This window comes from Anser cygnoides, chromosome 1, assembly GCF_040182565.1.
Source record: "Anser cygnoides isolate HZ-2024a breed goose chromosome 1, Taihu_goose_T2T_genome, whole genome shotgun sequence".
Lineage (NCBI taxonomy): Eukaryota > Metazoa > Chordata > Aves > Anseriformes > Anatidae > Anser > Anser cygnoides.
Genome location: NC_089873.1, coordinates 189,526,541 through 189,541,435, shown reverse-complemented (window position 1 = coordinate 189,541,435; position 14,895 = coordinate 189,526,541). Strand labels below are relative to the sequence as shown.

At 45.7% G+C, this 14,895-nt stretch overlaps 1 protein-coding gene across 8 annotated transcripts in view; it reads right to left on the bottom strand.

Moving 5' to 3' along the window:
- Positions 1–14,895, bottom strand: part of KATNAL1 (katanin catalytic subunit A1 like 1) — a 40,013-nt gene that overhangs the window by 21,793 nt on the left and 3,325 nt on the right. For 2 of the 8 annotated variants that reach the window (XM_066989720.1, XM_066989721.1), the window contains 3 exons: positions 11,140–11,315; positions 2,696–2,856; positions 537–705 (listed from right to left, as the gene is read on the bottom strand). In XM_066989720.1, coding sequence (XP_066845821.1) covers positions 537–705; positions 2,696–2,856; positions 11,140–11,301 — 492 coding nt within the window. In that variant the 5' untranslated portion in view covers positions 11,302–11,315. Of the gene's footprint in view, positions 1–536; positions 706–2,695; positions 2,857–2,965; positions 3,497–3,519; positions 5,123–5,144; positions 6,537–7,106; positions 7,386–11,139; positions 11,316–14,895 lie in introns of those variants that run through there. The other 6 variants (XM_048072798.2, XM_048072797.2, XM_066989723.1 and 3 more) reach the window with 6 other exon arrangements.

Here is a 14,895-nt window from a genome sequence, read left to right as displayed (position 1 = left end):
TCACTGAATAGTTATTTTTTTCTTAAAAAAAAAAAAAAAAAAGACAAAGCCTTTCCAAGAAGCATCTTCCTAAACACCATAATAATAACAAAAGCTTTTTCATAAACAAAAGAAAATTAAAGTTGCTCAGGGTTTGCTTTCATTGCATCTCCTTCACACCAATTTCAAATATGTAATTTCAGACAATTTGGCACACATTTGCATACCACTTACAAAACCCTACTAGACTTCAATGTACACCCAATTTTACTTTGGCATGGCAGCAGCGACAGCACTGTGGAACTCTTTTTGTAATGACTGAAGTCTACAGAAGGGCTCTGGTCTCACTTCTGTACTTTTTATGCGGAAATCTTTACACACGACATGAATTGGACCCCTTTTTTTAAAAAAGGGGGGAGAAGGGACTTTACCCTGACAGATTAGAGTCAGGATTATTGTGGTTTCTTTTCCTTTTTTAAAATTTCTATTTAATAAGTGGAAGTATGAATGCTTCCTTAGCCACCTGTGCGTGGCAGCTCCTTCCCCCCACGCCTTACCTTGTCATCCCTCCCTCTAGCCCTCGGCTCCCTGTCGCGGCTGCCTGCGGACTTGTCGCTCCTCGAGGCCGGGTGCGCTCTGCCCGCGGGCCCCCGGGGCTGCAGGCCTGGGGAGTCCTTCCTCAAGGGCTTTGCTTCTCGGTTGGGACGTTTTATCTGAGGCGGGGCCCTAACGATTAAAATAAATAAATAAATAAATAAATAAAAATGCTAGAAACAGAGTAAAGAGAGCAGTGTTAAGGAGGAAGGATTCTAGTAGCTTGTTAATGGCATTTAGTGAATTAACACCAAAGCTGACAAGCCCCTGTGTCTTAGCTCTTGATATCTGAAAATCCTGCAACCTATTTCTGTCTAACACTTAAAGACAGAAAAAAAGACAAAACACAAATTTTCAACAGCAGGGAAAAAAAAAAAAAGAAAATTACCAATATTATTTATCGGCCAAAACTATTGTACAAATCTTACAAAAAACCTGTACGCTTGCAACAAGAGAGGAAACAACTTGGTAAAAGAGATGGAATTACAGTTTCCTCTGACTCTTAAATCACAAGAATATACCAGGCTACATTTATATGCACAAGTCCTACACAGCTAGGAGACGCTGCTAGCAAAAAAAAAAAAATGCTGGCTAATAACTCTGACAGGCCCCAAAACAGAAAGAGAGAATTAAAAAAAAAAATCCTCCTACCTCCAACTTAATTCCCCTGAAAATGTCAAAACGTAGAAATTGCCCAGAAAGCAAAAGCAAGCAGAGCCAAACTGCAAGCACCTGTACTTGCGCGCATCACCCACGATATCAAAGGGAACTCAGCAGTGGCATGAGGAGGCAGAATTTGTTTTTATGATGAGGTGTCACAGTCATTTTGCTCTAGGGATCAAACTTGAACCAGAAAACTGAAATACGTGGCCAGAAATGTCACCCAACTTTAATTAGTGTTCCCTCCTGAATCTTCTACTTCGCCTTGCTCTGAGTAACTCAAAATTTGCTAACTGCAAAAAACATTTTCGTGGAACATGACTTAAAAGGAGTACGTATGGATACGCAGTCTTGCATAAAACTGCTGCATTTTGCTTTGTATACATTTTCACCAAGCTTAACAGCACACGAGAGTGGTTAGTTTTCCTTACTTATTTGCACAAAATTAAAATTTCAGCTTAAAAATGCAGTTGAACTATTCGGCCCTTACCTCTACAACAGACACGAGAAGGAATACATCTTGTACTTCCCATGGCATTACCACAAAATTCTGATAATCATTTCTACCACTCACTAAAGGAATCAACGTTAATATTAATTTTACATTTACATTTATTTTTTTTTGGAAAAGTGAAGAACAGCTTGTTTGACAATCATACAGCACATGAATTTACACATAAACTTGGCATTTCCTTCTGCTAACCCAGATCTTTCACTTTCTTTTTTTTCCTTTGAATATACGAGTACACAAACATCAAAATTCTTCGTTATTAAAATACTAGAAGAATGTTGGCATGTTAACCTTTATTCTTGTATTTAAATTAGATTTGTTTTGGTTTTCTTCTTCCAACAACCTGTGTCAAGTTCTATTAGGGTAAAAGCAGGAATTTCACAAAACACACATGCTTTAAGAAAACTATTAGTTAGCTAAAGTTACTTTTAGAGTGGTTACAAAAGGAAAACCAGCATGTATAGCAGAACATGGTTAGCTAACCAAACTAACCAGTTGATTAAATAAAGGTGATATCATCTCTAACTAGGGAGCAGTTTCTAACCACTCTGTCCTTCCAGCTCCTTCAGTTCCAGCTCCTTACAGAGTCCTCAGCCATCAACGAATTCAACTGCTTAAATAAATTGAAGTGGAAAAGTTTTCTCTCTGCATATGACAAAGGCAACTGTCACCAAAAGCTCACTGAGCTCTCCAGCAGACTCTAGCTCCAGGACTTATTTAGTCCCTCCCACCAGAATAAAAGCCTGACTTTCTTTAGAACTCCGGTAATAAATCTGACTGTAATTTATTTACATTTTTCCCCCAACGGATTAAATTTAAGCTTTATTAGAAGTGACTAGTGTATAAACGAAATGTGATTTTCGTGTTACAAATACAATCAGAATGAAGAAAGAACTTGAAATTAAGGCAAACCAGTTTTATTCCATCCACCCTGCCTGAGCCTCTCATTACCTGTGTTCAGCTGGAACAGGAGGGGGCCAAACAGCGGGGTCTCTGTAAGGCTCATCTTGACAGGATACGGGGATATCTGCAGGTCTGTCCATTTTAAAGCTCTCTAAAGTGTTGACAATGCTCTTAACTTGCTCATATTCTTCAACTAATTCTTGTCGGACCTTCAGAAATAGATAATTTAACAATAGTTACAATTCCAACTTCTTTTTCAAACCACAGAAAGCAGTTCAAAACACGCACTGCCCTCAAAAGCTGAACGCTTCCACTCACCAACCCCAGCCCTACCAGGCTGACGACACCATCAAAAATGGAACCTGCTGGGTTCATCTTCCTGCTTGTGAGTGTCACGACCAGACTTGGAGATGTGACTTTTAATGCGGGGACCACTGCTCCGTAACATGTTATTGCCCAGATTTACACGTGCATGTTGACACATATGCACACACACACGTGGTTTTGTAGTTTAAGGGCCCTGCTGGCAGATCTTTAACATTTGGCATAAAAGAAGCACAATCTCTAAGGTCCTAGTTATAAAACAGAGTCTGTAAAATAACAATGCTATAAAATTAACTGTGATGTGCACAGAACTACCATACAATCAAAGCACAAGACCATTCTTTTTTTGGATTAGAAAGACTAGAAGACAAAAACGGGATCGCTAATGCCCTATAGCATCAGTTCAAAGGATAAGTAAAGCACGCGAGGCAAGAACGAGAGGAAATTATGTCTCAAAGAAATCTGGTTGCAGAATTCTGCAGCTGAATTACATACTTGACTTTTCCATTGCCACTTAGAACTACCGCAGTAACTTCAAAATTACTTACTCAATATTGGTTCACTTCAAGTTTTCTGTCCATAAATCCTGGGAAAAATAAAATCTGAAGATATTTCACAAGCTTTAAGTGATACGGCTTGTTACAAGACGAAGTTTTCTATGTTAAGGTCACCAGTTCTTAGCACACAACAGCAGCCAAAAAAAAGGCACCGTGCACCCTTGCTCAGGAACACAAGCTCTCGGTGCATTAGTTTAAGATGTACTTGGATTCACCTGAGTGCACTTGTACAGCGTTTTACCCATCTTCTACCTATCGTTCAGTGATGCTTTCCATCCTGTGGGATCAACCTCCGTGCTTACTTCGTTTCCACCTGCTCAAGGGTCATAACATCCAGATGTCACCTCTTCACCGAAGGGCTGGTGCGCAGCTAAAACCAACGCCTGCCTCGCTGTGTGTGCCTGGAGATCAGAATTGGCCACAGCTAGGATTACCTTAGGGCAACGTCAATCTTACCCGTACCAGGCTGGCAGCTGGAACGACAGAGACATCTCGGACCTTTCTATCCTCTGGAAAGGCACACAGTCCCTAAAAGCTCTTGAGGAGACACGCTACAGCAAGGGTTATTTGCAGGCTGCCACCAGGCACACAACCAAGCGAGGCCACAACTAGCATACCCTGCAGGGCCGAACCTAAAGCCAGGAGCAGAAGTCAACCTGTGAGACAGCCAAGGAAAGACACAGACACCCAGCTGTGCTCACGTCGTGCGTCCACATGATAAAGAGCTGGGAAAAACACTGCCTGGGAATGCTACACCGAGGCTTTGCTTTGTGGCAAACAGAGGAAGGCAACCGAGGACATCATCAACAGATGTCAGCGATGTTGCCCAAAACCCAGACAATCTTTGCTGTGCATATCCTGAGCAGATTCCAAGAGGAGAGGAGAAAGGAGGTCTGCACGGCCAGCCTGCCTCCTGAGGTTATAAACATAACAGCAGCAAATCAGGAAACTACTACTGAGCAGCATCACGCTTCATCAACATTGTTCCTGGTGGTGGTTACTGATGAAATGATGTGGCCACTAACCAGAGACCTTCTCTTCTCCATGCGTGCTTAGAAAGGAACCACAATGGGCAAGTGCAGGCGGCTGTGTCTTGTCAGCACATGTGTGCCTGATTTTCACCTGCTTATCCCATTTCTCCCTTACACTCTCATGTCCCCCTCAGGACTGTCAGAACAGCACCTTTCCTCACCCACCCCACTCTCCCTATTTAAAAGGGCAGCAGTGGCCCTCCACTTTCGCTGGGAAAGCTTCAAGACACAAAGTGCTGTCTCACATAACCATTTGCTGGTGTATAAAAGAATGAACAGAGCGCACTCAGAAACAAGCACACATCACCTCCTCCTGGAAGTTACCGTTCTCCTAAAATACTACCAGGCACCTCCTGTGGTGATGTCCCATCCTGCTCTGTAACATTTTCCAGGAACTTCCCCCCACAAAGAACAAATTAGGACATTTTAGCAGTACAAAGAAATTCTTTTCTAGACTAAAACTTCAGCCCTGTTTAAGAAGAAGAATATATATGACTATCCTCAGCCAGATACCAGCAAGGACAGAGGAAAAAATGAAGGGTTAACCGTTGAGGTCCTGCCCAGTTCTTGCAACACCACACTTACTTCACCAGGATTTCTCCCTGCGTCTGTACCAAAGGTACCCGAGGGCATGGCAGAGCAGCCTTCTCGCTCATTCCCGATGGGACATCTGCGTCTTTCCAAAGATGCAGGACACCCAGCTCAGGCAGGGTTGTTCCACCAATGACAGTCAATGCTCGACGTGCCCTGCTACCCTGCTTTACTCCCTCTGCTTTCCCCTCACACAACCAGCACGCAGCCCCCGGAGCAAGAACTTGCTGCTGGCTTACAAACGTGATTGATTACTGCCTCGGTTCCCTCCGACTGCCTGACACGCATCCCTCCTGTCCAAAAATAAATCCAGCCAAACAGCTGCAGCGAGGTGCAGAGGTACAGATGCTGCAGCAGCCCTCCAGGGCACCGCTCCAGGAGACAGCCGCCGCCTCCTCCGGTGCTCCAGGAACACCGACGGGATTCCTCCTATCGGCCTTCCAACACGTGCAGAAAAAGTTGGTGGAAAAGTAGCAGGAAACAACTTGCCACCACTGAGGACCGGTGCACCGGAGCAGGAAGGAGGGTGGTATCTGAAAATACAGAGAAAGTGAGCTTTTGGTGCCTTGGAAGCTGAAAATTTAACAGCTGGCCGTTTGTTATCGAGACCTGAGCAGCCCGAACTCTGAATTACACAGCCCCTGTCACTGACTTGGTACCTGGCAAGGCAACTAAAAACCCTCAGCATACTCAAACAACGTGACCACAAAGGAAAAACAGTTGACAAATTCCCAGAGGCCTTAAAGAGACCGAGTCAGATGAAACAGGTGCAGAGAGAGCTTCTTGCAGCTGGCAAACGAACAGCCCAGACCCAAGGCGAGAAGGGCTGGGCTGTAATTACAGAGGTGACTGAGCACAGCCTCTGAGTGATGAGCACGACTCTGCAGCAGCCTCAGAAAGCTGCAAACAGGGAAATCACTGGGCTGGGCTCACCCAGTCTCTTTGCCCCTTCCCTCCGGTGTAAGGGCTCCCAGACAGCTTCAGCTCAGGTTCCAGAGAACCCCCTGAAAATTTTACATTATTCACGTTAAAGTAGTTTTAGGAGAAAGCATGTGCTGAGTTAACAGCTCACCACTGCCAAGTAGGAAAGGTCTCGCTCTCCTTACTTCTTCTACCTAACCACGCTCTACTGGAACTCCTCTGGATTCAATTCTGGAAGAAAACTACCCTAGAAGAGTAATAAATAAGTATATATGTAAATAAAGGAGAGCTTTGTGAGGTTAGCAAGCTGCACTGGCTCACTACCCTGTGACCAGATGAACACCAGGACAAAGAACGACAGTGTGCAGAGGAGGGAGAGGAGCTGGTGATGCAGGAGGGAAGGCTAGGTGGGAAGAGCTTGGCCTCTGGGCACCAAGCAGAAAGCACATACGGGTATAAAACGGAGCTGGGTTCAGTCCTCCTTGTGATAGTTCCAAAAAAAAAAAACACCCCCCAGAAAAAAAAAAAACAAAAAAAACACAAAAAAAAACCACATTTCAGAGTTCCTCCGTATTTCAAAATCTTGCAACTCCAGTAACCTTTGGGATTGACAGCTTTTCTTCATTATATTACAGCCTGTACTTCTACACAACTTTCCACAACATGGGTATTTTATACTCTGGTAAATGCACACACAACACGTGGGGTTATTTTTAATTGCATCGTGCTGCAACTAAGCTAATCAAGTTTCTACAAAAGCGTTTTCCAAACCTGAAATTACTGCCTGCAATTAGCGTTAGTTGTTCAACAATCCCCATCCAAAAAAAAAAAAATGAAAGTAATTTCCCCAACCATACTGTCTGATCCCACAAAGTACAGCTCCGGCATTCGCAGATCTTCGCGAGCTGCCTGCTGAATATATCCCTTAATTACTCACGAAGAAATCTGTGAAGTGCTAATAAAATGGGCAAGAGGCAGAAACAGCATAAGCACAGACTGACCGAAACGGGCTGACGATTAAAAACAAAAATTAACCTTTATTCTTTGAGCAAGACCACAGCGCACCTCATCACCTCCTCCAGCAACCGTGGATGGAAAGGGCGTGTTGTCGGCTGCTCAGAGCTCTCCAAGAGAATCCCTGAATTTCTGCCTCAGCTCCGGCTCCAGCAGCACACAGTTACAACACGCAGCAGGTTTTGCTCAACAGCCTCTGGCCTCGTTGTAAGACGGCGCTCTCTCCCGGGGGCACGCTCAGCTGTCGTTCTGCAGCTGCCGAACTGTCACCAAAGCAGCTCCTTCCTGCAAGCCAGCTGTCTAGTAAAAAGACCACAACAGCCAAGAAACTCTCTCGGAGTAAGCAGGGGGAATGTCAGAACTAGTAAAGCTCACGACGGTGGTCAGGAGAGGAAATCTAGCTTTTATTGTTGGTAAGCACAGAGAGAGATGAGTTGCTTTTGATTTTAAACGGGGCTACTCTCAGCCAATTTTTTTAACCTCAAGCCCTTTGAATTTTCCAAAGCGTTTGAGGAATTCTCGTATCGTCACATTGCTGCTTTGGCGGGCCGCGCACTGACCTCCAGGATGCATCTTTTGTCCTTTTGAAATTCTGCAGACTGTCCCAGACTAATCATCTCTCTCCCCTGCTCAGCACTGGTTCTGATGCCTGGGACGCAGCATTGCTCCAAGTGGAGCTGCACCATTCAGTCGTTCCCAGCGGAGCAGATGATACGCGTCCACATTCCTTCTCCTCCTAATTATCCTCTCCGTGCCAAGCACATGAACTCCTGGAAACCATGGTGCCCAGTTTCAAAGCCGAAGCTGTCTGTGCTGTGTGGAATACAAGCTACCAAATACTCGGATTGTGGCACTGAGTTATTCTGTCCAGACCAACCTGTAGGAATATGAAAACGATGACACCCAGGCAAATAGAGGTGGATCAAGAGTGCTTGGGAGTCTGACCCCAAATCCTACCTAGTTCTGGTTCACCTCTGCCCTACATCCCTCAGAAAACCGCTGGCAAAATCCTCTGTAGCACACAAAGCAACGAGCCAGGTTCACACAGCACGAGGGAGCTGCCCAGGATGGAGCACCCCTACGGAGAAGTGACTGTATGGGGAGAACAGCGCTTCAGATCGGGGGTATGAGTTGGTCAGCTGCAGTGGCACGGCTGTAACTGCCCTTTGAGGTGTGTTACCTTTACAGACATTCCTATTTTAGGAGGGAACGTGTACGCAAACACCTGAAACTGAGTTCCCGACCTGAGAAGTGAAAAAACACCCTGTTCACAACCACACAGGAAAAAAAGGGCATGCTCCACGCTGCCAGCTTTCCTCAGCGTCCATCTCCCAGGAATCCTTCAGGGGGTTCAAGGAGGAAGGCAGACTGGGAACATGCCTACAGACAGCAGATCCCAAAGAAGAACTGGTTTAAGTAATAATCTTTTCTTCTCCTTTAAGCACTTACCTACGTGCACATTCACGCCATGGACCACTCCCAACAGTTAAAGCTCTACCTACCTAGAGAATGCCAAACTCCACCTCCAGCAGGTTCCAGTGGCATTATCCTCCTCAGGTTCACCAGAGGATGAAGAAACCAAAGTGACTAAAGAACAGGTTTGTTCCATATTCCAAGTGAGACAGAATTTAAGGTAAAAACCCATCAGCATTCATCCCCTTAACCACAACCTAAGGTTGCTTTGCTTCTGGTGCTACTTACAAGAGGACGCAAGGGCAGGAGAATATTCTAATTTTGTGCATTATTGGGTTAGACCTTAATTTTGATAAATCTATGTGTACAAATTCTGGTGATGTAAATTTTTCTTTTACTTTTCTCGTAAGAGGCAGCGTGTCTGACAGGTACTGCTGACTGGAAGTTTGGAGGCAGCCACCAGTGGAGCTGGAAAGCAGCATTAACATCCAGATCATCAGCGTCCCTCTTACTCTGTCTCAGTGAGTGAGAAGGCACTGCAATTATTTATCTAGGGTGGGTTAGAAAGCACGTCTACCCCTCCAGGTCCCAGCAGAAAAGGGGCAGCTATGGAAAAGCTGGCGATTCCAGGGTTATCATTTGCTCCCAGGGCTGCAGGTAGTCCCATCAATTAATGACAAGGCAGACAGCCTGGGGATGAAGAACAATACATTTTTTTCCACCCCATGCTTCTTATTCTTTGGTATTTGTCCCTGAGCCAAGGGTAGCACAAGTAATGGCAAAGCTATACTCTGACCAAGCTTATCTACCACCGCTGCGTTAGGAAGCTTCAGAACCAGCATGAGCACACAGCATGCCAGGCACTACCCCACCTGCTGCTGATCTTCCTGGGAATAGCTCTCTCTGTAGTGTACACTGTTGGGGACACTGTTTTTATACAAAATGGGGTAATTTCTGAGATGGTGCCAATTTCAGATCCTCTGCTAAGGAACCAGCTGCCTTCCCCAAGGAGTAATCCTGCAGACTGTGTTACTGGCCCCTTTTAACATGAGGCTTGTATGCAGTGTACAGCATCCAGTCCACGGAGCACAGGCTTCTCTGAAGCAGTTGAAACAACACAGTGTCACGAGACTTGAAGTAATCTTCACGAGACAAGAGCTGTTAAAAGCTTAATGGAAGAATCGATGTAATCAGAGGAAACACGAAATACTAGAAGTGAAGACCATGCAGAGATACAGCTGCAGAACAAGGAACAAACTCATGCTCTACCTTCATGTCAGCTACAACCTCAGCAGGAACTAAGGACATGAACATCTCTCTGTACCAGAATGGCCAGGGGCGAGGAGGAGCTTGAATCCATACACCTGAATGCGAGCATCTCCTATCGAACCTTCAGCTTGTCACAGCATCAGGACAGCTAGGCACTATCACTGCTGCCTGTCCGCACACGTACTTTGCAGGCAACATCTTAATAAGCAAACAGACTTTTACGGTTTCATGATAAAGACCTATGAGTAGAACGTGATTAGAAAATGATTGCCAACAGTTTTACTGTCGGTATTCAAAAAATGTCAGACACTAAAAAGCACAAAATCATGACCAAAGCACCTGCTGCAATAAACATAAAAATTTGCTTCCATTTTAAGTGACCTTAGTTAAACACTAATATTTGGAAAAACACTCCTTGAAATCTTCTCTTCACCCACTGCAGAATTTTATCTTCTGTAGAGGGATATGTTCTTCTTTCAAAAAATAACTTTTACACAATATGATATTTTCTTTCCTGGAACATACCTTTACATGTTTATCCTCTAAATATTAGTATTATTATTATTTCAGATGGAGTGCATTTTCTACAATGAAAAATATACACATGTAGAAGGATGATGTATGTGATACATGATCCAGACTAAGAGTATTACTTGGGGTTTTAGAAACCTGATCCAAATTTGCACATTGTAGAGTCATAGCTACCTGCTGCTCAGACAACCGCTCTGCTGATGCTAACCCATTCACAGAGTCATAGAATACACCAAGTTGGAAGGGACCCACAAGGATCATCAAGTCCAACTCCTGGCTCCACACAGAACCACGTAAAAATCAGACCATGTGTCTGAGAGCGTTGTCCAAATGCTGCTCGAACTCTGGCAGCTTGGTGCCGTGACCACTGCCCTGGGGAGCCTGTCCCAGTGCCCGACCACCCTCTGGGTGCAGAACCTTTCCCTAACCCCCAGCCTGACCCTCCCCTGTCCCAGCTCCATGCCGTTCCCTCGGGTCCTGTCGCTGTCCCCAGAGAGCAGAGCTCATTCACTCACATCTTAAGCTTACTGGACAAAAGATAAAACAGCAAAGAGAAGTCTTCAGTGAAACAGTTTTGCCAAAGAAAGCAATCACACACAAACAGACCAGTGATTAGCCACACATCACAAGTGAAAGCAAAAAGATGTTCAATGAGAACAAAATGATTCCTTTTAAGTACACCATAAGAAATATTTCCCCACAAATATCAACCAAATATTGTGAAGAAAATGTTAAAAACTTGGTTGAAATGTACATCCTCTACAGCACAGAAGTTTTGGGATGTACAGTGGACTTTCCAAATATCAGGTAAGAGTGTCCAGGCAGCCTTATTTCACCTTACCTGTTGCCATTTGCCCTTTATCGCTGGATCTCGGATCGACTGGCAATGTCTCTGGATCTGTTGGATTACACCCTGGTAGTATACCATAGAGGAGTCATAATTCCCAAGGAGCGCGTATTCTCTTCCCTTTTTGGCATTATCGCAGATCTCAGCTAAATTCATCTTCGCTCAGAAGTCTAAAAAAGAACACAATCATCAGAAAAATCGCAGACTGTAGAATAATACAGACCACAAAACTCCGGTTTTGTTATTTCTCACATAGCTGAATGGTGTCTTTTTTTTTTTTCTTTACCAGTCATTTAGCTCTTGGAGTACCTCCTTACCAAATTAAGGTTAGAAGTCATACGTCACGATTCTTTTACAGTGATTAAAAAACAAACACACAAAAAGACTGTACAGCTTCTTCATCGCCTTTGGTCCCAATCCTGTTAAATTAACATAAGAAAATTAAATGCCCTGCCCACGCTGAACTTCAAGGACTTAACCAGCCAAACTTCCACTCGCAGATCACCACAATATATTAGCCCATGAATCACAGATCACACGAGGCATTAAATTGCTTTTTAAGCTGGTGGATCATATACGTGCCTAAACGCCCCGAGCAGCACCAGGGAAGCCTACGCTTAGCTCTTTCAAGAGCCCTCACCCTAATGAGACTACAATGCAGCTGAGTGGCAGCTCCGCTACAGGCAAAGCTGAGAACCTCCTTCTGCTTAAATACTCTTGCAAAGTACTCCAACGTCCACGTGTTGACTTGCACCTTTTCATTAAATTTAACGTGTCACTTGGGGATTTATGGCAGTTCAAGGCTTCTTAAAACAGCAATTCTCAAAGCACCACCTTCCCCTAGTCCCCAGAACAATTTAAGGTTAATATTTTTACTAGCTTTTTCACATATAAGCAGCAAATCACAGCACAACTTGAAGGCAAACCCGTAGTCCAACTTCTCCAGGTTGGAAGAAGGCAGAATTAAACCACGCGCTCTCAGGCAAGGTGTGCTGGACAGAGCGGTTTGTATCTCAGGTTCAGGATGCAAGCGATGCCTGCCCCTTCAGTTTACCTGAATCCCACACAACTCAACACCTAGCGCCTTCCCACCCAAAACGGCATCAGCTCCTGTGCCACGACTCAGAACATGGGGTTCCTCCACATTCACCCAGATGGAAACCTGCAGAAATCCGAAATGAACCTCAGGTTCATAGCTCTGCAAGGCGAAGCCGCCGAAGGCTGCCACCCGTCCCCAGACCCAGGGCCACCTCTGCTTCCCCTTGCTGAAGACCGTCCCGGCAAGAACCCGCTGCTTGCCCGTAAGGAAAACACTCCTCAGACCCGTGGATGTTTTCCATTTCTAAGGAACCGCTGCATTCAATTCCTAGAAATCCACAATATTACGAAAAGAACACGTAGCTCCTTCAGCAGGCTGTTGGCTCTGCTCAGGACAGCCGGTTCCCACCTTGCTGTGTGGGTTTAATTCCCTGCGGCCCTAAGAAGGCTGACCCTCACGTCTGGATCCGCAATCCTGCTCGCAGTGAGGAGATGGCCCCATCATTTTGGTGGGAGCTGGGCCACCCTACAGGCACTCGGGAGAGTGGTTGGAAAGCAGGAGCTAGAAAAGCTGGAAAGCAGGAGGTAGACAATTTTACATTTGGAAGGAAACGCCAGAACAATGTCCCGTTTCCTCCAGCAGCTGTGAGTTTGGGGGCTTCTGCCCTCGTGCTTGTGACGCAGAAGCTCAAGCAAGAGCTCGGTGCCCGGTGCACGACACCACAGGGTTCCCACACACCCACAGCACCGAAGCTTGGAGCTTACGGGGAAGTCACTGGATGTACACACGTGCTCCTGAAGACAGGAGAACGCCCATCAACGCCTCCAGAGGCAGAGTGACTAGCTGAATCTCTGGGATTCAGGCACTTTGGTTCTACCCATCACCTTTTCTAGGCCCCAGAGCAGATGCTATAGCCCTGAGGTGTCTCTAACATCACCCCTATATACCTGAAACGTGTTGGAAACGGCAGCTGTGGAGCTCAGTCCTAAAGCAGCACTCAGGCAGCGCTGAGGACCTAGTGCAAAAAGACTGCCTCTTTTAAACTAACAGCACAAAAATAGTTTAAACGAGTTCCAAACCTCTTAAACCCATCAGCTACGGCACTCTCAGTTCAGAATAGCCAGCTTCCAAAGCAAGTCAGAACAAATATATCCAAAATTAAGGGGAAAAAGAGTTCTTTTGGGGAAGGCACTTTCCTGGATGGTTTTCTGAACAACCCCCTGCTGCAGCGCCAGGGGTGGGAGGAGGTAACGAGATTTAGGTATGGATTTTTTCCATGCTATATATGTATTTTTTATTATCTGTTCTACATCATAGTATGGAGTTCACACATTGTATACACCGAAGAAAGCAGAAATAGAAAGTGCATAGTTTGTGGTTTTTGCTTTGTTTTTAAATATTTGTTTTTCGCAGCCACATATTTTAAGAAGATGCACAGCGAGGGACGAGCGTTGTCAGGCACCCTCCGAACAACTCACACGTTCCTCGTGACACCAGCTCTCCGCCCGACCGCGGCGTGGCTCCGTCCTGCACCAGACGTGACAGCTCCACGGCACGCCAAGGTGCCCTCCGAGATCCCTCAGCTCACGGATCATCGGCGAGGAGAGGCGTTACAGGCGGTCACGTCGGCGGAGCGGCCACACGCAGGGTCTTAGCCCACTCGTTAAAAACCCTGCAGCAGCAAGGCTAAAAGGCCGCGGGGGACATTAACCGCTGTGCTTTGGAGCATAAGCCCGGCTGATCCATCCCTAGCCGGGGTCAGGAGAGAGTTTTTCTCACGACTGAGCGAGATCCAAAATTTGGTCTGTAACACAGCCGGTCTTTAACTCAACTCACGTCCTTCTCTCACCAAAATACACCCAAGCAGACCAAAAATTTTCCGCAGCTCCCCGAGACTTGTGGCCACACGGCCTCACGTCGTTGCAGCTGAACTGCCCGACTGGGCAGCTGAACATCTGGAAAAGCCCGGGCAGCCACGGATGAAGAGCTGTTACTAATTCTGCTTTTCGTTTTCAGCACATCAGCCACACAGCGTGGTGCTGGGCGTCCCGAAACCCAACGTGAGAGCACCACCTTGCTGGCATCCAGCACCACCGCCGCGCTCCTTCCCCAGCAGGGGCAGCCCTCAGCACCGGGACGTTTTTCACGTGGAGCAAAGCAAGGAAGGCAGCTCCGTATTAAGAGGTTTCGATTTTTGGACTTACCCACCTTTCACTTGCACCCATTTCCATTGCCAGAGTCTAAGGAGTGAACTGGTGGTTGCTCCTTTCTTCTTCCTGCTTGGAAGCTTTTCCTTGCGATTAATCTAAAGCTGCCCTTCTTAGTTTAAGGCCATACTGTTCTTCTAAGTCAGCTCCGAGCAGTTGCAAACATACTCCTCTCCTTCAATCATAATTTCATTGAACACAGCCCAACAATCTTATTTTCCATCTTCCCCTTCAAGGTCAAAATTGGTTAAAATAGAGACACGGAACAGTGTGACAACAGGGCCTTACCTGGAGAGGCATAACCTGCAATGATGTCAGAGGAGGAAGAAACATTTTCACCACATCACCCGCAACCCCCCCACCAGAAGCCTGCAGAAGCGTATTTCTATCAGACTGTATTTCTTCATGTGCCTGATTTGTTCTAATTGAGTTTTAAGGATGTTGCTCAAAGACGCAATTCCAAAAGAGATTAAATAAACCTTGCCTGTTCTATTAGAAAGATCA